At 47.9% G+C, this 23,369-nt stretch overlaps 1 protein-coding gene across 2 annotated transcripts in view; it reads left to right on the top strand.

Annotated features, from left to right (window-relative positions):
- LOC119437628 (set1/Ash2 histone methyltransferase complex subunit ASH2-like) overlaps positions 1-23,369 on the top strand; it is a 162,531-nt gene that overhangs the window by 121,329 nt on the left and 17,833 nt on the right. For both annotated transcript variants that reach the window (XM_049660748.1, XM_037704621.2), the window contains one exon: positions 6,704-6,763. In XM_049660748.1, coding sequence (XP_049516705.1) covers positions 6,704-6,763 — 60 coding nt within the window. The remainder of the gene's footprint in view (positions 1-6,703; positions 6,764-23,369) is intronic.

The raw sequence follows: 23,369 nt of genomic DNA, 5'->3' as shown, positions 1-23,369 counted from the left end.
GGCTAGCAGCGATGGTGACATAGAATGAGCTCGGCATGTTCAAATTTAATAAATGGTGTTTCATTTTGCGAATGCTGTCCTCGCTTTTGCGTTCGGCCTACATTCGAGGTTAGTTTTTTTTTTTTTCGGACGTCGAACTTTTGGGGGGTCGGCTTAGAATCGGAGTCGGCCTAGATTCGAGTAAATACGGTACAAGGCGTGCATGCACCTTGCAGTCTCTAAGCTTCATGTGGACAATTTCATTGGTTGAAGAAGCTGTAGCTTTGCTTTGACAGTGCCACAAACAGCTTGTAAGACACACTGTAGCTGAAGAAGTTCTTGAGCCATCAGAAAAATGTCATCCCTCACGAAATTCACTGATACTTGCCACTGGGCAAAACAGTTGCTGAATTCTATCTTTTATACTTGAAACAGTGCGAAAGGGAGGAAAAAAGGAGTAGAGGAAAGGTAGATGAAAATCTCTGTCTGTCCTCTACTTTCTTTTTTTTCTGCCAAAAGATTGTGCTGTTTACTGCATACAGTGGAATCTCGTGGATACGATTCTGCATAATATGTTTTAGGATAATACGTTTCTTTTTCTTTTCCTAATATGATTTGGTTGGATAATACTTTGAATGATACGATTTTCGGGTGATACGCTTTATATTTCGGTTCCCGTGAAGATTGTATCAATGAGATTTGACTGTATAACAGCAATGCCAACATTTTGCGCTATTTCAAGTATATAAAGATCCAAGATGAACTGAAGTGCTCACATCAAAATATTGTTGCAGTTACTCAGGGAGGTAAAGCTCAGGTGAAGAGGGCAGTTTTGGTGGAAAACATCTATTTTGTTTTATTTTGTTATCCTTGTTGTAGTTCTTAGACTTTACCAAGACAGACCACTTCTGTTGTGTGTTTTATCATGCTAAGCATTTAATGACCATACAACAAAGAGTCCTCTTTTGTAAGAGAAGGATTTGTGATAAAATTAGACCTCTTTATAACGAAGTCACATCCAACATGAAAATACTACCCTTGTTATTTTTTAATATTCGCTGTAAGCATACACGTTCAAGTTGACTAAAGAAAAATTGCGATCGGATCTATGCAAAAAGAAACGCAAGTGTGATGTGTTTGACAAGCCAGCACCTGTCGATTTTGATGGCCCTTCAGCAGTTGCCGTGCTGGTACATGGCACATGAACAACGCTAAATTACAAACACGCCTTGCACTGCCATAATAAACAGACGTGCAATCAGCGGAATCACATAGGATCATCATGTTGGCTTGCCGTATGCAGGCCAGCAAGCCAGACCCCTTGCCACAGCATGCATGCACGTCCAGAATGGGCTACAGTCGAATCCCCCTACAACGAACGCCACCATAACGAAGATTTTCCGATTCCCTGTCAGCTGCCCATAGAAAGTAATACAAAAAAAGTCTTTTCATAACGAAGGTGTTTTATTCGGTATTTCTGCTTCAGCGAACTTTTCGAGAACAAAACTGGGATTGAATTGAAATTGGAACTGCCGAGTAGTCAAATTAGAAGGCCCTTCCAAAGCTGTGACTATCGTATGTCCGCTTGAACGCGGTTTTCGCGAACGGAATCAAATTCAAAGTACAGTAAAAGCTCGCTAATTCGGATCTCACGGGACCGGGAAAAATGTCCGAATTATCCGAATGCCGAATTAACGAATTAACAGGAAAAACAACATTAAAATCACGTTGGAGAAGCATACGTTTCTTTGCTGAAGTATTTTGTAATAGTCGTCTGCTTTTTCATGCAGATTCCGGCTGACATTACAATTTTTCTTAACTCTTCCAAGTGGCCAACAGCACGCAAACTATCGGAACTGCTCAGGCAAACGTCCTCCAATATTAAAAGCGCCTCCGAGACTTCTCGTGAGGTGCGATGAAGCGATGTGCTCAAGCAGCTTCACATTTCTCCACTCGGTGGTCACGCTTTTGTCAACGCTGGCCTTTTCGCCACACACACTTCTGAAGAAGAGTTCGTGTCTCTCCCGAAACCTCATGAACCATCCTTCTGACGCTCTGAACGATTCAATGTTCATCATTGCAGCGTACTTCTCACCTTGTGCCATGATGAGAGGTCCACTCAAAGGCAGATGCGCGTTGCGACAGTCAGTAACCCACCGGAGCAAAGCTTCTTCGAGCTGGGGATGAGCTGTGGTTCGCAACCGTTTCTTGAAGCATGAAACTTCTCGCTTTCAAAGGCTTGAAGAATCTGTTGTTCATTTTTAACGTATGTTCCCAACGTGCTCCGCTTCATGTTGTACTTGGTCATAAGGTGTTGCGATTCGCCGTTCTTCAGAGCTTGCAAAATTTCCACTTTAGTCGCCAAGTTCTTGGCTTCGTACTTCTGCCGCTTTGTCGTCGTCGCCATCACTGTAGCACACGATGTTGGTGGCATGCAAACACGGTCACAACGAAAAAAAAAAGAACTCCGAAGAGATGGTGCCGACTCAACAACATAAGGGAAAATGGCGTCGAAGGTGCAGTGGAGCGAAGAAAGAAGACATCGACGTTCGGTGACGCTGCGATCGCCCCCACTAGTTGATGGCGATGCCTCTCAGGTTTCGGTTTCACTCCAGTGGTGCCAGCGCTGCTTTATCACACTTTTGTGTAGCGGCAACCATCAGCATTTGTCCGAATTAAGTGGTGCGGGGCCGAATTCTGACGAATTAACGAAGGTTTGGTCCCATAGACTAACATGTACTTTGGCCGGGACCAATAGAGCCGTCCGAATTTCCGAATTAACGAGTGTCAAATTAACGAGCTTTTACTGTACTGATTTACGCCATTGCAATCCATAGCCACGCGTGGTCATCACGCACCTACGCGACACTGCACAGAATTGCCACAATCGGTGCCGTTTTCTGTGGTGTGTGTCTCCGGTCAAAATGGCTACGGCAACGAAGCGTTAATTTCTCTCTCTCTAGGAGAAGGCACCTATGATCACCAAGGGAGAAAGTGGAAGGAAAAAATTTCGTAGTTTCGCCCAAAAGGTGGAGCATCGATTGCGATACCAGTTAGTAGACAGCTATACGAACTAAAGATATTAGTTTTATTGGCTATATAAACTTGTAAACATTCGTTTACTAACTGAATCACCAAGCACGGTGTCATGCGCGCACAGATAAACATGAACACATCTCGCTCGATGACCGCGGAAATTTTGTGTCAACACGCTGGAGTGAGAAGGCGCGGCAATAACAGCGAGTGAATTCACCTCTGTGCCATCTCGCTTCAATGCGAATTAAACGTCGAAAACATAGCGCACACAACTCTACCAGCACTAGTTACACTGTTCCCACATCGCAGATCGCTTTGAAGATGAGGTCTGCGCTGTGGCGCGTTTTGTGCACTTGACAGATTGCTTTCAAGATATGGCGCCCATGCGGCTGCGCCACAGCCGCTGTTCTCAACATGATGCCAACGTCTCATCGTCCAGGGAAAATGACAACCCGCTAGACACGCTGACTCCGGCAACTGCTTTGAGTGTATGGGTCCCTTTGAGCTCATCTTAAAAGTTATCGGAGCCCACGACAATGAAATTGCAATAGCTTTTATAGGCACGGGGAGACTCGCTTAACGCCTTGGCTTGCCATGAAGTGTAAGAAATCCAGACTAACTTCTGGAAATAAAACTTGGCTTGCCAAGCTTGCCGACTTTGTCACAAATATACAATGAAATTGTGATACAGTAAAACCTCGATAATTCGAACTCAGTTAATTTGCAATTTCGGCTGATTAGAAGAATTTGAGCGTTCCTGTCATTTTTGATGGAAATTCTACCGGATAATTTGAATGGGCCGTGCGGCTCTATTCGGATAATTTGAAGTTTTCGGCTAGTAGCAACGTGTGGCTGTTAGGTTAGGGCGCTCTGCATCGTCGCCAACCGATTTTCTGAGCTCGTGGGGACTGAAAAATAGTCCAAAAAACTCGTTCGGCCGAAAAAAAAAAGAATTATTAGGCCCCTTAGTGTGGCTTAAAAAAATCTCTAATAATGCCCTGCCTCATACTACGCTTGGAGGGGATCGACTTGCTTGTATTTGCACAGCAGTGACGTGTCTCCGTGTACAGTCGACACGAACGTCACCGCGTTGGCGATCTCCGCCAACGGAGTTCACCATGGAGATGACACGAGCTTTGCACCGCTTGCTCTCGCAAAGGCACAGGAGGTAGTGCCGATCACCGAGACATGGGTCTCCAAGACACCTGCTCAGTGTACACGCCACGTTCAAAATACCAACCGAAATTTTAGAGAAAAAAAACTTTACTGAATTAACAAGCGTGGTGTCAGCGCGCACAAGCAAACATGAATAGATCACACTCGATGACTGCAGACAACCACTGTCAAAACACCGGCGCGAACGAGTGCAGCTGCTGCAGCGAGCGCAGATTCGTGTGGTCTATCGCTTCAACGGAAACTGAGCGGCGAAAGCACAGCGCATACAAAGGTCAGAGCCGTCTGGAGCTCACTTTAAAGATACGGTGCACGCGACAACCCACACCGGCGCTAAGTACGCAATTGTTAGCAGAGTAGAAGTCGCCCCCACCCTCCCTCCCGCGCTGCCTTCCCACTTTCCTCCTTTTGCGGGGTAATTGTGTCGCCAGTTCCCCTTGCGCCTGATTGCAAGATACGCATTTGGCGCCGCAGCACAGCGTCGCCCCCGCTCCCCCCCCCCCCCCCCATACCCCCACGGCCTTTGGCGCGACGGAGGAAGTCGCGTTTGCTCTGTGCCGTGCGTTCGCTCTCTGTGAAAGTGCGCATCCCCTGCGTGTTTTCACTGGCACATGCGGCGCGCGGCGACGATTTTATCGCCCTTGGACTTTATACGGAACCTCGCGACGGCTGACGGCAGAAATCCGCTTGAAGTGTCCATATAATTGCTATCGCAATAAAAAAAACATCCCACAATAAATGGTGTGGGGAGCACACGCTGCCACCTTCTCCCGCTGGCGCTCGCCGTCGCTTGCGCACGTAGCGCACTCGGTGGGAGCCGGGCGGACACGGGAGAGATGCACTTTGCCCTCTCCCGGTTCTCGCTTGCCTCTCGCGACGCGTGTGCCCGCACGGGAAGAGGGAAAGTATCCGGCGGGTGAGGAGGACATTCCGCTTGCGAAAAGGTAAAAAGGTATAAAAGAACGCGACCGAGAGACCCCTGGGCCTCTCTGACCTCGCTAACCTACCTGCCCATACGGATATACCCGCTGCAACCCGTGAGTGACCTCGTTTGTGTGACTACCGCATGCGACGAGGCAAACCTATTTTATTACTTGTTATACAGAGCGGACTTCCCTCTGCAAGTGTGTTTTATTGCCCACAGCAATAAATGTTGAGTTTGACTCCCTTGTTGCCTTATTCGCCCGAACCCTACGTAGCTGCGATTATACGCACTACGGGTTGGGGAAGACCCCCACAATGGTTATGACAATAGTGCTGACCGCATATACTAGAAAGAAAAAGAAAAAGTGCAGTACTCTGGAGCGTTTTGTCAACCAAGGAAGAGCGGGCATAGCCTCCGAGACTGGAGGTTGATAGCACGCGCCTACCAATCTTGGAGGCTATAGAGCGAGCCACTGGAATCCAAGCCAGTGCAAAATCCAACATGGCGTCCTCCAAGATTGGGTAGCGTGGCTCGGAACGAGTGATTTAGTCTGGAAAATCTAACCTTGGGGTCTCAATTCATCCGAAAAATTGAGTGCAAAAATGCATGAACTCAATGGGAACCCTGACTGCATTTTTGAAGTCCGAAATAACCAGCAAGTCCAAATTTTTGGAGTCAAGCACCCGCACGCCCGCTTTAGCGGGAGTTATCGATTCCGTGAACATCGTCCGCAACTTTGTTGAGTGCAGTGCGGGTGATATTTATATGCTACGTGTTGTGAGGCAGCTGGAGAGCATGGCACTAGGGGCGGCGAACTACCGCGTCGAGTAATCCCACATCAGTGAGAACTTCGAGTAATCTTTCTCGGACATGGAAAATGAAGGTGATTTATTTTTGCGACAAGTTCTTGCTTGTTTTCTTCTTTTTTATTCATTTCGGCGAATTCGAAGAATTTTCATCGTCCTGCGATCTTCGAATTATCGAGGTTTTACTAATTCAAACCTCTTCATTGCGACGGTGCATGTGCCGCAAAATGAGTGTTTTGCAATCGGCCAGGCATGCGCGTTGAGTTAGGCGTCGGCCGCAATGTACGAAAAATGCTGTAACAGCGGTGCGAAATGCATTCTCTCGTGAAGTTGACACTTTATTGACTGCATTCGGTACGTCGCAACCTTTGCCCTTACGCCATCGCAAAGATTTCCTGGACGATGGTTTCAGTTTGGTTTGCGGCTTTACTGTTTGGTGCACGTATATACATACTAATTTTGCGTCAACAAAGTTCCACCACAACGAAAATTTTTTCGTGTCCCGTGAATTTCGTTGTAGCAGGACTCGACTGTATTTCAAGTTGTGCTTACTGAATATTTGACATCTATGCTAGATAGCATATTTTGAGCCACACGCAAACACAAATTCGCTTCGCTGTAGCCAGTACTGCATAGGATCCAACATTTTAGGTAAATATATTACATAAAATTTTCAGTGCAGTAGTTCCTTCAGAAACAAAAATCTAGTGTAACCTACAAAAAACATCTATTTTCTCCATGGTAGGGAAAGAGCTAAAACATCTGATGTCATTTTCTGTGCTAGGTGCGTCTGAACTTTGGACCCAACTTCAAGCACAAGCCAAAGGATGTACCGTGCCTGGGAGTGAGTATAGATTTATTTCATTTCTCATGGGGGGCAAATTTAAGAAGATGGCAAGGGTGCTGTTGGGGCCACAATGCACAAATACAGTCAAACCTCAGGATAAAAAAAATGGCTTATTGCAAAATAGCAAGTATTGCTAAGTAATAATAATTGCTCTTCGAATTTCCACAAATACCTATGGATATACCGTATAATCTCGAGTAAGGGTTGCACTCGTAAGTGGGCCACATCCCCAACTGACTTGGCATGCCCAAAATTTGGAGAAAAAAAATCAGTAGCCCCTCCCCTGTCGAGGAATTGGGGGTAAGCGAAGCTTGTCGTGTATTTCTTTGGTGTTCGTCTGAACGAATTGCACTGATGAGTATCACGTTGTGCTCGAACCACAACCGGTTGCATGCACTGCAGCTGGCTCCGAAGTTCCAGTTGAGAAAATCGCGTTGAAACCTGGCCGTCGCACCAAGGAAGTTGGGACTAGCATTGCCGAGGTGTGCGCCACCGTTGTCGGGGTCCTGGAGGGAAAGACGACGCTGACATTTGGCCTCAACATCACGCTCCCGCATCTCTGGGTCAACGGCTCTTCGCTAACGTTTGGCCTCAACATCGCACTCCCTCTACTCGGGGTCGGCGGCTCTTCGCTGATGTTTTGCCGGAGCTTCGGAAGCCCTCAAGCTGGAATCGGCACGTTGACGATGAGCCCTTTCTTGAGCGCGTTCATTCTGGATCTATTTCCATAAAATTGCTTCAAAATTAAATCTGTTCGTTACAAAAGACAATGAATGGCTCATACCCCTGTAAGTGCGGCCTCCTCATTACTACAACAGAAGAGAAGTTAAATTCTTCGCTGGAATGATTAGCGGCAACGCAGCCAGCTGTGGAAGCAGATGACGAAGAATGCGGGAGCAGTAGCACAAGCATGAGCGCAAACCGAGGAGCACCAACGAGCAAGCTGCAGAAGAAGACGACGACGCTCAAGCCAATGCTGATAATAATTTTGTGCGTACATGGACGCCACCGAAATCTGTCTGTTTTAACAAGCTTCGCTTGAAAAAAATTCGAATCGAGGAGCAATCGCGTTTGGTGCGGTGATGCCGCACGTGTGCATCAACGAATCTTCACACACAGTGTACATTTGTGCACTGCTATTAGATGGCGAGAGCTGCGCTTTGGCCTCAGACGTGCAGTGCACAGCCAATACTGGCTTCTCATTGTTCAACCATGGCAGTGCTCAAGTCACCGGGGCCATTTTTTTTTTGTGCGGTTAGTTTTTGCAGCCCAGCTCAGCCAGCTCCTTTGGCTCATCTGTCAGGAGTCCGCAATGGAGTGGAAGCGTTTGATGGCATACGGTGCTGCATTTAAGCTCAAGGTTGTTGCGTATGCCGAAGAGCACGGCAAGCGAGCAGCCGGTTGCAACTCTGGCGTCGACAGGTCGTGCTGCGTACGAAGAAGTCGAGGAAGTTAGTCGGTGGGAGAGTGTGCAAGTTCCCGAAACTTGGAGTAGGAAAAATTAGACCAAATGGTACCGTCCCATGTAAGGGCCACACCTCATCAAAATCATGGGAAAACAGCGCTGTCCTTAAATGAGTGTATACGGTAAAATCGTCATTTTACAAAGCAAAAATTTTATTTTTATATATAAATGTAAACAAAATTTTTGATATTCATATGTATATATATATATATGTATATGTATATATATATGATGTGTCCTACCTAAGTTGTGCCAAAATTTAAAGTATGCATGTGCCACGTAGCTGGACAGAACCAAGGTAATGTTATTTGCCGTCACTTGGAGTAAGTCAGAATATTTTTGTATTTGCCCAATTACATAATTAGTCATTATTCATCAATGAACTGCTCAAATATTACCGTAGAACCTCATTGATACGATTCTGCGTAATATGTTTTTCAGGATGATACTTTTTTTTATTTTCTAGATAATACGATTTGGTTGGATAATATGCTAGATACAGTAGAACCCCGCTGATACGTTTTTCACGGGACCGTAAAAAAAACCGTAAGAGCCGGGAAACGCAAGAGCTGAGAAACAGGAAAAATTGAGAAATGAGAGTAGTGTTGAACTGCATACAATATTATTTTAATTCTTACGTGTGAAAAAAGTTGCAGTTTAGCCAGAAAGCCGAAGCATCGATTGCGATTGGAAATTAGCCGACAGCCATACAAAGTAAGGATAGTAGTTTTATCGTCTGTATTAACTTGTTAACATTCGCTTATTAACTATATTAACAAGCATGGTGTCAGCGCCCACAGGCAAACATGAACACATCACTTTCGATTAGCGTGGACACGCACCTTCAAATGCTGGTGTGAGGAAGTGCCGCTGCAGCAGTGAGCAAAGTGACCTCCGTGCTGTTGTCTATCGCTTCAACACAAACTGAGCGCCGAGAACACACAGCATGCACAAAGCTACGAGCCGCCGACGCACCTACACTGCCTAGACTCTGCCCCCAACGCAGAGCGCTTTCAAGATAAGGCCCGCTCGACCGCACGCCGCCGCGCAGTATGCAGTTGTTGCCAGAGTACAACGCTGCCCGCCATAGGCAGAAGGTTTTCATTTTTCCGGCGGGGGGGCTGGGGCCTGACCAGCTTTCCGAACCTCACCCATGTATGCATATATATATATATATATATATATATATATATATATATATATATATATATATATATTGTTACGCCCGCGAAAGGCGTTTATTGAACAGCCAGCCAGGCAGAGTTAGTCGCGACGGCCTTGATCAGCTGAGTGCCTGTCAAGATTCAGCTAGCCAGCCGCACGTCATCTTTCTCTTCACCCGTCTTGGATGCCCCCACATTCTGTTAAGGCGTAAGCCTCGAACGCACGCAAAAGTGTCACATTTCCCTCCACGCAGATGAAGCCCACCGGGTAAGTTAAACAGGCTGTCGAGAGATGAAAGGCTTTAAACAGGCAACATGCGTAATTTCAGTCTTTGCTGACCGTCGGCCATTTGATGTGAGGAGTGCTATACAGTAGGTCAGTTCGCTTATACGATCCGTGATAACATAGGGCCCCACATAGTGGGCCAGTAGCTTTTCACATAACCCTTGTTTTCTTGCTGGTTTCCACAGCCATACGAAGTCACCAGGGTCATATATCATGTGTCGGCATCGGCGGTTGTAGCGTGCCTTCGAGCGGTCTTGTGAAACTAGCGTGCACAAAGAAGCAAGTCGTCGGGTCTCTTCAGCAAGAGAGACGGTCTTGGATAGACAAAGATTATCGTGGCTTGAAAACGGGAAGATAGTGTCCAATGTATAACGCGGCGGACGAGCATAAAGAAGAAAGAAGGGACTGTAGCCCATAGTTTCGTGCTGTGCGGCATTGAATGCGTACGTAATGAAAGGTAGCACGCTGTCCCAGTTCTTATAATCGGACGCGACATACATGGACAGCATGTTAGTGAGGGTTCTGTTGGTGCGTACCGTAAGGGCGTTTGTTTGTGGATGATACGGGGTGGAATGTCGAAAACTTGAAGCACATAGACGGAGCATCTCTTCGACCACCTCTGCAGTGAACTGGCACCCACGATCGCTGATGATGACTCTGGGAGGTCCATGTCGGAGAATGACGAAACGCAGCAGAAAAATACACACTTCGGTGGCAGTAGCCGATGGTATAGCAGCTGTCTCACAGTAGCGTGTCAAGTGATCGGCACACACGACAATGCAGCGATTCCCATCAGATGACCGCGGGAATGGGCCGAGAAGGTCAATGCCGACTTGCTCGAAAGGAGTGCTTGGGGGTGGCACTGGATCTAGTCGACCAGGCGGAGCGCTCGTCGGACGCTTGTGACAATGGCACTCGTTGCAGCTGGACACGTACTGGTTGATCGTCTGGCGCATTTTAGGCCAGTAGAACCTTTCTTGCGCGCGGTAGAGCGTTCGCGCCGATCCCAAATGAGCAGAAGTTGGATCGTCAGAAGATGGAAACACGGAGACTCTCCGGGACCACCAGGAGATATCGTGGGCCTGTAGAAGAAATGTTCTTTTTGTACAGTACTCCGTCACGAACGCAGAAACGAGTGGATGGTGCTGATTTCCTGGCAGTAGTGAGCAGTGGCTCTAAAGTTCTGTCCTTTTGCTGCTCGATCTTGAAGGTATTAATATCAGGAAATCCTGGCTCCAACGATGCGATATAGCGATCCTTCGAAGTTGTCTGCGTCGCAGTCCGTCGTCGAAAGCGGAAGGCGCGAGAGGCAGTCAGCGTCGGCGTGCCGTCGGCCGCTTTTATAAGAAACGGTAAAATCAGTACTCTTGTAAATGAAGTGCCCAACGTGCAAGCCGACCTGACGGATCACGGAGATTAACCAGCCAGCAAAGAGAATGATGGTCTGTCACCACAGTGAAGGGGCATCCGTACAGGTATGACCGGAAGCGCTGTACTGCAAAAATCACTGCGAGACATTCTTGCTCTGTGACTGTGTAGTTGCGCTCAGACTTGCTTAAGGAGCGACTCGCATAGGCAACGACGTGTTCTTTGGCGTCGATGCGTTGAATAAGGACTGCGCCGACTCCAATACCACTAGCGTCCGTATGAACTGTGGGAGCGGCCGGGTCAAAGTGTCGGAGAATGGGATGGGACGTCAGAAGCAACTTCAGCTCCCAAAAACTGGCCTCGCATTCAGGGGACCATTCAAAAGGAATGCCCTTCTGAAGGAGGCATGTCAGCGGATACGCGATGTTGGCAAATCCACGAATAAACCGGCGGAAGTATGAGCAAAGGCCCAGAAAACTGCGTAGCTCTTTTACTGAGCGAGGTTGTTTGAAGATTTCGACAGCAGCAGTCTTCGCTGGATCGGGTCGTATGCTGTCCTTGTCCACTAGATGGCCCAAAACCAGTGTTTGGCGCTCTCCAAAATGGCATTTCTTCGAGTTGAGCACCAAACCTGCTTTTCCCAAGCAGTCTAGCACAAGATCGAGGCGTGCGTTGTGCTCACTGAACGTGCGCCCGAAAATCACTACTTCGTCTAGGTAACACATGCACACTTCCCACTTCAAACCACGCAGGATGTTGTCCATGAAGCGCTCGAAAGTTGCAGGTGCATTACATAGCCCGAACGGCATCACATTAAATTCAAAAAGTCCATCTGGTGTTACAAATGCCGTTTTCTCCTTGTCTGTCTTGTGCATAGGAATCTGCCAGTACCCCGACCTCAAGTCAACAGAGGAAAAGTAAGATGCTGATGAAAGGCAGTCGATAGCATCATCGATACGTGGAAGAGGATACACATCCTTTTTAGTGATGGTGTTGAGACGCCGGTAGTCTACACAAAATCGCCATGTCCCATCTTTCTTTTTAACCAGAATCACTGGCGCTGCCCACGGACTACATGATTCTTGGATTACACTTTTGCTTAGCATTTCGCGGACTTAGTCGTTGATCACCTTGCGTTCTGATGGTGAAACTCTATACGGCTTCTGTCGCAAAGGCTGGGCAGATCCCGTATCTATGTGATGGTGTATACGAGAAGGAGGAAACAATGGTGGCCCCGCTTGCTGCAAAAAGTCAAACAGTGCGGCATGTTTTAGCAGAATATTCGCCACTTCATGACGCTGTTTAGTGCTGAGCAACTTGTTCACCATAGCTAGAATGGAGGAGTCCACAGCAGGGCATGCATTAACGAAATGGCGTTCATCCGCAGAATCAGGGGCCTCTGTAAGAATGGCGAGTGACAGCACTTGATCTTCATGGTAGGCGGCAAGTTTCAGGCCCTGTTGTAGTATTGCAGGTTTACTGGAACAGTTTACAGTCCATAAGCTAGTGCATCCGTGAACAACTGACAGCGTGCAATGCGGTATCAGCACATTCCTCTTGATGCAGCTCAGCCGAACGGGTTCGACGGTAGTGTCAAACGTTCTGTCGGTGGTGGGAAACAGGAGACTGAAACACAGGTGGCAGATAACGGAGGCACAACTGTATCCCTGGATACACAAAGCACACTTTCGTGATACGGCGGGCTCTCCATAAACGCAGCTGAAAAGCTTGTACCTACACTAATTTCTCCCGTCCCACAGTCGACAGTGGCACCACACAGTTTCAAAAAATCAAGGCCCAGGATTACGTCATGCCTAGAATGTGGTAGGACAGCAAACTCTGCGTTAAATATCTGACCACCCAAAATAACGTCCACATTGCACACCCCGACGGGATGCAATAAGTCCCCACTCACTCCGCGAAATGTACTGGTACGGTCCCAGCGAAACATAACTTTTCGTCCTAGGAGGCTTTTAAATGCAAGACTCATCACTGAAACGGTTGCTCCCGTGTCCACTAAGGCCATTGTCGAAACTCGGTCAATCAGTACGGACACCTTATTTTTAAACACACAAATGGGTGGAGTACTTGGAGAGTGCCAGCAAACTTGGAAGTAGAAAAAATCGAGAAGAAGACATAGACAAAGTGACAGGAAGGTCTCTGGACTAACAACTGAACTTCATACATGAAAATGACGTCCCCCACGTCCGCACTGAACATGCGCAAGGCACAACGTGTATAATAAGATGATGACCGTATTTATGTTATATTGTGCCTTGCGCATGTTCAGTGCGGACTTGGGGGACGTCGTTTTCATGTATGAAGTTCAGTTGTTAGTCCAGCCACCTTCCTGTCACTTTGTCTATGTCTTCTTCTCGATTTTTTCTACTTCCAAGTTTGCTGGCATTCTCCAGGTATAACCATGTACCAACTAGCCCAACAAGCCACTCTCATAAATGGGTGGAGGTATCTCAGGCGACATTGAAGATTGTCCATCGACCTCACCTCCAACGGCCGCGCTGACTAGTTTTCCGGAGGTGGCGACGGGTAGCGACGCCGCAGAGACGGCGACCGGCTTACGTGAGGAGCGGGTGGTGGTGTCAAGCTGCGGTCAGATGCTGGAGAACAGTTCCGCAGCTCCAGGCGCTGCTGAGGGATGCGTCCTGGATACGTGGGCGAGGGTGAGTACGTTTCATGTGAAGTGCGGTACCGCCTAGACATCGTCGATCACTCGAACCTCGGTGGTTTGCGGCTTTTGCAGTACCTGGCAATGTGACCTAAGTTGCCGCAGCTATAGCACACAGGTAAACGACGATCGATGAACTGCGCCTCGACGCGCTCAGCCGTGGGGGGTCGTGTAGCAGAGTGAAGTGGCTGTGCCTGCTGCACAGGAGGGACGGTCGGCCAGTGTGCAAACGTGCCGGGGCGAGGGTGTTCTTCATGTCATTGATCGGGGATAAATGCACCCTGATGTGGCCCTGGAGCTCCTCTGTGGTGGATGTCCGTGACACAGACCGACGGCTGCCACGAAGCGCATGGTGCTGCAGGCGACATGTGTTGCGGGGATTAGGCAACAGGTTGTTGCATGACGTTGCACGCAAGCACCTCGTGTCGCAGCAGTTCTTCACGCACGATCTGCCGTATGGTAGAGGAAAAATCGGCGGACGGGCTCTCATCGATGCTGGCAACGGTTGTCACATTTGCCAGTCGTCCAAATTTTGGCACAATGCGACGTGTCTTTAACGTCTCAAATGTACGACAGTGACGTATGACATCCGAGACAGAATCAACGTGTTCCCTGCCTATCAGGAAATTATTGACATCTTCTGCAATTCCTTTGAGGAGATGTCCAACTCGGTCTTCCTCAGACATCTGAGAATTCACTATTTTGCACAGCTTGAGGATCTCTTCTATGTATGTCGTGCAAGTTTTCCCAAGAGCTTGAGCTCTTTGAGCTAGTGTTCGCTCCGCGCGCTTCTGTTTGGCGTAGGAGTCGCCAAAACACTTAATTTCTTCAACGAAGCGCTCCCACGTTGTTAGCGAGTCTTCGTGGTTTTCGTACCACATCAACGGTCTCACTCAGAAACAGTATGACGTATTCAAGCTGAGTGACAGAGTCCCAACGGTTGTATCGGCTCACCCTTGCGTAGTGCGTCAGCCACTCGTCTACATCTTCGCCCGCTTTAGCCACTCGTCGACATCTTCGCCCGCTTTTCCCACGAACGAGCGTGGTTTCATGTAGTGCTGCAAAGGTCCAACCGGTGTCGACCTTAGAGCAGGGACAACTAGAGCTGGCGTTTGTCCACTTCCGTCCTGAGCCATGGGGACAGTCGCTAGCAAGAGACCGGCAATACGGCGGCTCCGGCGAAGTTCTAGGTGTTGCGACTCCGTGGTACGTTGTGTCGTACCCAGCACACTCCACCACTTTGTTACGCCCGCGAAAGGCGTTTATTGAACAGCCAGCCAAGCGGAGTTAGTCGCGACGGCCTTGATCAGCCGAGTGCCTGTCAAGATTCAGCTAGCCAGCCGCACGTCGTCTTTCTCTTCACCCGTCTTGGATGCCCCCACATTCTGTTAAGGCGTAAACCTCGAACGCATGCAAAAGTGTCACATTATAGATTACCTTTAATAACAGTTGCACTGGAAACTTCGTGTGACCTCAAAAGATTGTTCACTAAAGTGACGAGCTTATAAGAGTATTTGCAAAACATCAGAGTTGGAGACAATTCTGTTTTACAGCCCGAGTCCCCTCGCACCGCCAAGAGACTGGCGTCTCTTGTTTGAGCCATGCGACAAGCAAATTCAGTTAAACACGTTATGGAGATACATGTGTTTTGTGCGTATTAAGTAGCACAAGTACACATCTATGAAAAAGCAATGTAACACCTTGTAAAAGATTTAATACAAAAGATACGATCAAGAAATCTTTTCTTGACTAAAGGTCAGTTATTGAGAAGATAAGACATAACATATATAAACATTAAACGATATATAACAATTTCTGAACACAACTTATGACTAGAATTATTAGGATAAGAATAATGTGATTCCATAACGTCATAGTTTCATTACATGTCAAAGCATGCCTTATGCCACTGGTTTCTTTATTTTCCGGAGGCAGAACAAAGGATTATAGAGAAAAAAAATTATCAGGTGCCCAAATAAATAATACAGCGATATCTCAAAAGCGCGAAAGGACTCGATAGCAAATATAGGAACAACATGGATTGTGGTATTGAGAGGCAAATACAGCATACGACGAATAAAATTTAATAAGGAAAATGCACAGATAGACTAGAGAGTTTTACAAATGGCGTAACCACGCGTTTTTTCTTACCCAAATGCCCTCACTGTGCTTGCGCTGTTATGGACCCCATTTTGATTCTTTTGTATAACTTTTAAATTTGCGTTGTTTTCTAAGCCAGGTGGTTTCTTTTGACTTGTAAGTTGGTGCCTTTCTCCCATTAAAGACATCAGTTCGTTGTGTCATGTGAGGATTTCACCATCTTTGAAAAAGTGTTCGTTCGGACACTTGATCTGGAAATGAAGTAGTTGGCAATCTTAATCAAATTGATTTTGCGGGAGAGTTCTTTATGGGTGGGAAAAAAGTGCCAGATGGTTCAAACGGGCTTGTCCAGTCGTTGACTGCAAGTACATTTTCGGTCGCCGAAGGCAAGAAAGGACCTCTCAGATGTGGTCAACGAGACCAGTATGGCCAGCACAATTTTTTTAGCTTGGCCATTTCCGGCAAAAGGTTTCGCAGGTGTTGGCCTTTGCCCCCCGTAAATATGTGCACGGCGTCCCCAAATGTGTGCAATGATGCCGACCTTTGCTGGCTTAAAATGTCAATCAGCTTGTCTCTGTGCAAAATCAGGCATCCTGGTTCAAGGTCGTCACTGTAGAACTATGTTATACAGTAGAACCCCGCTGATACGTTTTTCATGGGACCGTAAAAAAATGCAAGAGCCGGGAAACAGGAAAAATTGAGAAATGGGAGTAGTGTTGAGCTGCACACAATATTATTTTAATTCTTACGTGTGAAAAAAAGTCGTAGTTTCGCCCGAGAGCCGAAGTATCGATTGCGATATCAAATTAGTAGTCAGCCATACAAAGTAAGAATAGTAGTTTTATCGTCCATATAAACTTGTAAACATTCGCTTATTAACTATATTAACAAGCATCGTGTCAGCGCCCACAGGTAAACGTGGAACACATCACACTCAATGAGCGCGGACACGCGCTGTCAAACGCTGGCGTGAGGAACTTAAGCGCCGTTGCAGAAGTGAGCGAAGTGACCTTCTTGCTGTTGTCTATAGCTTCAACTCAAACTGAGCGCTGAGAACACAGCATGCACAAAGCTACGAGCCGCCGACGCACCTACACTGCGTAGACTCTGCCCCCCAACGCAGATCGCTTTCAAGATACAACCTGCGCGACTGCGTGCCACCACGCAGTATGCAGTTGATGCCAGGGCCAGTATTTTGTAGCGATGCCTTTCCGGTAATAATGCCTTTTCGCGCTTATCGCGCTTTGTCAGTAGTCAGAGCGACGGTCCGCTCGCGTTATCAACGGGATCAGCCCACCGTGAGTGGTGGATGATAAGACTAGTACAGAATAAGTCATAAGGCATCGCTACAAAATTGCGGCCCAGAGCACAACGCGACCTGCTATCCCTCCCCCCTCGCCGGTGTCTCGAGCGCAATGGAAGGAGGTGTGCTTCCGCCCTGCTTTTCTTTCTTTCGCGTTCGAGATTTAGACGCGGTCGTCGGCTTCCCTCGCATGCTTTCACTCGCACATACAGCATATGGCGCGCGGCGGTGGCGTTATCGCCCTTGGACTTTAATCTATAAGCCAAAACCAATTTTAGGGCCGCAACACGTCATAGACACCATCTTTAGATAGCAAATACGGATCTCAAGGGCCATACTTTAGATGGCGGAAGCCAAAAATACATCATAAGTGTCGCCCCCGGCACTTTGGGCGGCCAATGTCATCGCCAAGCAACCAAGCCAAGCAACATGAAAAGTCGAAATGGCTGCTCAGGCCGGCGCGGGGTGGCAGTTCGCAACGTATGATGCGGGAACAGTCCCACAGTTGCGACGAAACAGCGGGGTTACCAATGCATTGGGTTCTATGGGAGCTGTGCCGGGACCGGCCGAAAATTATGTAACAGCCGGAAAACGCAGCACCCGGGAACGTAACAGCGGGGTTCTACTGTATATGCTTTGTCTTCCTTCGCTATGGCAAGCTGCTCAATGTGGGACTTATACTGCCACATATCAGGTGGAAACCTGTTGTTTAACGAAGACAGCACTGTGTCAAGTACTTCATAGAACCTCCGGCGGTACATGTCACTTACTGATGGAAACACGTGAGCTGAAGAACCTTCTTGATAGCGGCGTGGAGTCTTCTTTCACCTAGCGGCTAGAACACACGGGTCCTCAACTTCTACTTTTCCTGCCTCTGCCATACATATGTGAGTTACGCGCTTCATTTTGGAGTTAATCTGCGCCGAGTTCAAGCTTGGACCATCCGAGATGGCTGGTCCCTTCGCATGCGCTGTCTCCCTGCGCACCGAGTGTTATGTTTCCGCTGGTGCTTATACGGTGGAAAATACACTGCCTTTTCAGCGTCAGACGGGTTCTAGCAAAGTACCGATAATCGAGGTGCCCACTATTGGTTTTGTCGTTGGTCCTCATACTGTGTTTGTAGCCGGTGCACATTGCAAGGTCCGCAGCCGCGGTAGAGGCAAGCTCGACGCCTGTTTTCTATTTCTCCTTTTATTGCGACAGCATATATCGCATTGTATCGGCACCCCAGGCAAATTTTCGCTGTCGTCGTTGCCATGATATTCCGTGTAAAGTCCAAAAGTCATATAAGTGAGCGACCCATACACTGTGGGTGCGAGAAAAAGCCTGTAACACTTAGCCGAAAAGGATGGCGGCTTGATGGACATTATCTTCCAATGCGTTCAATATTCGGTTTAGTTGGAGGCCACGTGATCAAATGCAGGCATGGGGAGGAGAGCACGCGTCTTCTCATCTAGCCCTGCCGCAGCTGCAAATTACTGTGTGCGGTTGACGCTTACGTGGTGCAATTGGCCGTATCCAATTGTTCGTAATTATTGAGGGGTGCAATGATCAAGGGCGAACAGGGATGGCTGCTAACTTCATGCGCGCTGTCTTCCTTCTTAGGCTGTTTTTCCGCGCCCCAAGTATTACAGATCGCATAGCCTAAGTAAGAGACAGGGATAATTGGAGATTGCTGACAGAAGCCTTCCTGTAGTGGACATAAAAATATGCAGATGATGAATCTAATTTGCGGAGTCGCGGTGAACCGCATGGCTGTACGATCCGTTTGTCCCCGCTGCCGGCGTTCATCATAATGTTGTGATAGTGACTCCTCGTGGTCATCCAGCGAGATATTTACAGGTTTACATGGTCCGTGCATTGCACGATGTTTGTTATTGTAATTAGTGAGTAAATGTTACTACAATTCATATAGGTGATATAACCAACGTACGGACTCGTGTGAGGGCCGCACTTTTTTGCCGCAATTTTGACGAGCCTTACAAGGGACTGGGCCATTTGATCTAATTTTTCCAACTGCGAGTATTAAATCCGCTGTAAACCTCTACGATTGCCTCCTCTCGCCATCTATGTAGTTGTGTACAACTTTAGAAGGTAGTGGCATTTGCCGCTCAAAGGCGGGTGCACACGAGCATCCACCAATGGGCGCGCACTCTAGACTGACGTCATGAGCCGGACGGCCGGTGACCCCGCCGACGGAGGACATGGCAGCCCGCGCTTCGAGCTGGGCCGAGTCACGTCAGCGGGACTATTTCTTAATCGCGGTGGACATCGGCTGCTGCGCTTCAGTGGTCAGGGCTCTTAAGTTATAACCGACTTTTTTTATATAGTTGCGACGCGCAAAAGTACGCTGCGCGAGAAAATTCACAGTGGAGCGCGATCGGAATCGCGCTGAACGCGATTGCTTCTCGGCTGGATTTAAAAAAAAATATTTGCTTTCAAATTAGGGGGGCTGCTCTTACATGGATTTATACGGGAAGAATCCTTTCGTGTAATTGTCTTATGCTTTGCCATCATTAATACTGCTTCGCCTTTCCGGCAAAACTGCAGCCTCTTTTTTTTCTGAGTCCAAGTAGAAGCTCTGCTGCGCATGACTGCTAGCAATTATGATTTCGAGTGAATCCGGCTTGGCCTCACTTTGGTTACTAAGTTAATTATATATATTTATGGCCTCTGCATGCACATTGCGATGTTTCCATCCCCAATAAATGTTGTAAATTATTATAAGTTCTTTTTTTCATGAGTCGCTAGCATTACCTACTGGAAAGAGAAGCAATGCTGAGACACATCACTCACATGCATTTCACACACCGTTAATAAAAGACTCTGCCGAAGGGGTCACTGAAGTTGGCGGGTCTTTTTCAGTGTCAAAAAAGTGTGCAAAGCAATTTGTAGCGAGTGTAACATACAGCAACATATTGATTCTCTAGACATAGGCTATCCATGTCATTAGAAATAATTGTTAGTGGGCTACCTCTTTCTGTTTCAAAATATCATAAATTGTGTCCTGTGTACACATTGAAATATGTGTCTGTGCATGGTGTTTACACTGGAAATTAAAATAACATGTTGAAGGGGGGGGGTGAAAAAATACAGATGAGGGAGTTGGTGCTTCTAATGCTCTTGTTTTCCTATTGCCAGGATTTTCAGAAATAAAGTGAAAGTATGAGTAAAAGCCATGCACATCCGCGTCAACAATGATGCAGTTAGCTTTTAGCCACAATAAAATTTTAAGGGAAAATGTAGAGGAAGCTCTAAAGAAACCATAAACGGTGGTTTCACCGTTTATGGTAAGGCGCGCTTCCTCCCTGCTTTTCTTTCTTGCGCACGCGAGATTTAGACGTGGACGTTGGCTCCTCTCGCTTGCTTTCACTCGCACATACAGCATACGACGCGCGGTGACGGCGTTATCTCCCTTGGACTTTACACTTAACATCTATGCGCCAAAACCAATTTTAACCCCACAACGCGTCATAGACACCATCTTTAGACAGCAAATACAGATCTCAAAGGCAATGCTTGTGCACAGCTGGGCTCGCCTGGCGCGCGCGCTCGCTTCTTATGGCCTTCGCATCGGGGCTAGTTCATGCCTATCGCCGCTGCTTGGAGGGTGGCGCTGCGACCCCACCCTGCTCAGCTGTTCCCAGCCGATCTGTGCAGCGTGCGCAACGCTGGAAGATTGGGTCGGGCGCGCTTATTCAAGAACAAGTTGCCCAAAAATCTCTTGCCCAAAAGCGCTAGAAACTCTGGCTAGAAACTCATTGCTTGGGAACTAGTGAAAAGAAACACCGGATGTTTTCCCGGGACGGGACTTGCAATACGGAAGGCAGCAATACACCATCACACAGCAGTTGTGTAATGAACGGCGCCAAGCCTTGGCTGTGGCAGCGGGTACTAAAGGCTGTACGCGACCGTCTTCAGGAGCCCACAAATTACTGCATACTGAACAACACTGACAGAGCACCGAATAAAATGCGCGGGAAAACGATCATGCGAGCGCGAAGACGAGCGCATGTACGCGGAGCAGGAGAGGAAGGGTCAGGGTCGCAGCACCCCTACCGCTGACGGGTGGCGAAACGTGCTGAGAAACTCTCCCATTGTTTCCCCGATGAGTGAGAAGGCCGTAAGAAGCGAGCGCGCGCGTCAGTCGAGCCCGGCCGTGGCTTGTGCTGACAGAAACCGAAAATACGTCATAGGTGTCGCCCTCAGCACTTTGGGCGACCAATGCCATCGTTAAGCCACCAAGCCAAGCGACATGCAAAGTCTAAATGGCCGCTCGGGCCGGCGCAAGCTGGCAGTTCACAATGTATGATGCGGGAACAGTCCCATAGTTGCGACGCAACAGCGGGGTTACCAGTGCATTGGGTTCTATGGGAGCTGTGCCGGGACCGGCCGAAAACAACGTAACAGCCGGGAAAACGCAGCGCCCGGGAACGTAACAGCGGGAACGTAACAGCGGGAACGTATCGCCTGTAGCAGATAGCATAGCTCTTGTCCTTGACCTGTATTATTCGAAGAGGCGGACATTAAAACACAAGAAATCGAAACATATTCTACTAACTAATTAGCGAAAATTAGTTAATTAACTTCTTAATTAGTGACTTTGCAGCACATATTGCAATTTACGAATTGTAGCCAGTGAGGTTGCAAGATGTATCCCCTGAAGTGAATTTCCAGGATTGCACTAGTTTTGATAATTTATTTCCGAAACTAGGAAAAAAATACATGGACGTTCCAGTTAATGTTGTGCTTGAATGCCTAAAAAAGCATTTTGTTAAAGAAAGTAAGTGGTACAACAGTGCATTTTTGCGGCGACTTCGATGGCACATACAGTAAAACCTCGGTAATTCAAAGGTCGCCGGACCGCGAAAATTTTTCGAATTAAGCGGATTTTCGATTTAACTGAAATGAATAATAAAAAAAAGAAACAAGCAACAACTTGCCGCAAAAAGAAATCACCTTTATTTTCCATGTCCGAGAAAAATTACTCAAAGTAATCACTGATGCGGGATTACTTGGTGCGCTGGTTCGCCGCCCCAGTGCCATGCTCTCCAGCTGGCTCAAAAAACGTAGCATACAAATATCACCCGCACTGCACTGAACAAAGTTGCGGACGATGTTCACGGAATCGATAACTGCCGCGAAAGCGGGCGTGGTGGAGCTTTACTCCAAAAATTTGGACTTGCTGGATATTCCGGACTTCAAAAATGCACCATCAGGGTTCCCATTCAGTTCATGCATTTTCGCACCCAATTTTTCGGACGAATTGAGATCCCAAAGTTCGATTTTGCGGACTAAATCGCTCTTTCCGAGCCGCGCTACCCAATCTTGGAGGCCGCCATGTTGGATTTTGCACTGGCTTGGATTCCAGTGGCTCGCTGTATAGCCTCCAAGATTGGAATGCGCGCTATCAATAGAGAGCTCGTGCAATTTTCCAGTCTCGGAGGCCATGCCCGCTCTTCCTTGGCTGACAAAACGCTCCAGAGTACTGCACTTTTTCTTTTTTATTAGTAGTATATGCGCTCAGCACTATCGTTGTAACCATTTATTGTGCGATGTTTTTTTCAATTATATGGACACTTCAAGCGGATTTTCGCCGTCGGCGTCGCCGCCCTGAGGATCCATACAAAGTCCAACGGCGATAAAATCATCGCTGCGCGCTTTCATGGAGAGCGAACGCACGGCGGAGCGTAAACGCGACTTCCTCCCTCGTGCGAAAGGCCGTGGGGGTATGGGAGGGAGGGGCGACTTATACTCTTCTAACAACTGCGTACTTAGCGCCGGAGCGGTTTCTCGCGCGCACCGTATCTTGAAAGCGATCTCCAGACGGCTCCGACGTTTTCTATGCGCTGTGCTCTCGCCGCTCAGTTTCCGTTGAAGTGATAGACCGCACGAGCCTTCGCTCGCTGCGGCGGCCGCGCTCGCTCGTGCGCGCTGAGACCACGCGTGTTAATTCTGTGAGTTTTTTTTCTCTGAAGTTTCGGTTGCTATTTTTAACGTGGCGTGTACACTGAGCAGGTGTCTCGGAGACCCATGTCTCAGTGATCGGCGCTACCTCCTGTACCTTGGCGAGAGCTAAGCGGTGCGAAGCTCGATTCTTGGATCTCCATGGCGAACTCCGTTGGCGGAGATCGCCAACGCGGTGACGTTCGTGTCGACTGTACACGGAGACGACGTCATTGCTGCGCAAATCCAGCAAGTCGATCCCCTCCAAGCGTAGTATGAGGCAGGG

Source organism: Dermacentor silvarum, chromosome 1 (assembly GCF_013339745.2).
Source record: "Dermacentor silvarum isolate Dsil-2018 chromosome 1, BIME_Dsil_1.4, whole genome shotgun sequence".
NCBI classification, from domain to species: domain Eukaryota; kingdom Metazoa; phylum Arthropoda; class Arachnida; order Ixodida; family Ixodidae; genus Dermacentor; species Dermacentor silvarum.
Note: the sequence above shows the minus strand (reverse complement) of the source record. Positions and strands in the feature narration are given on the sequence as shown.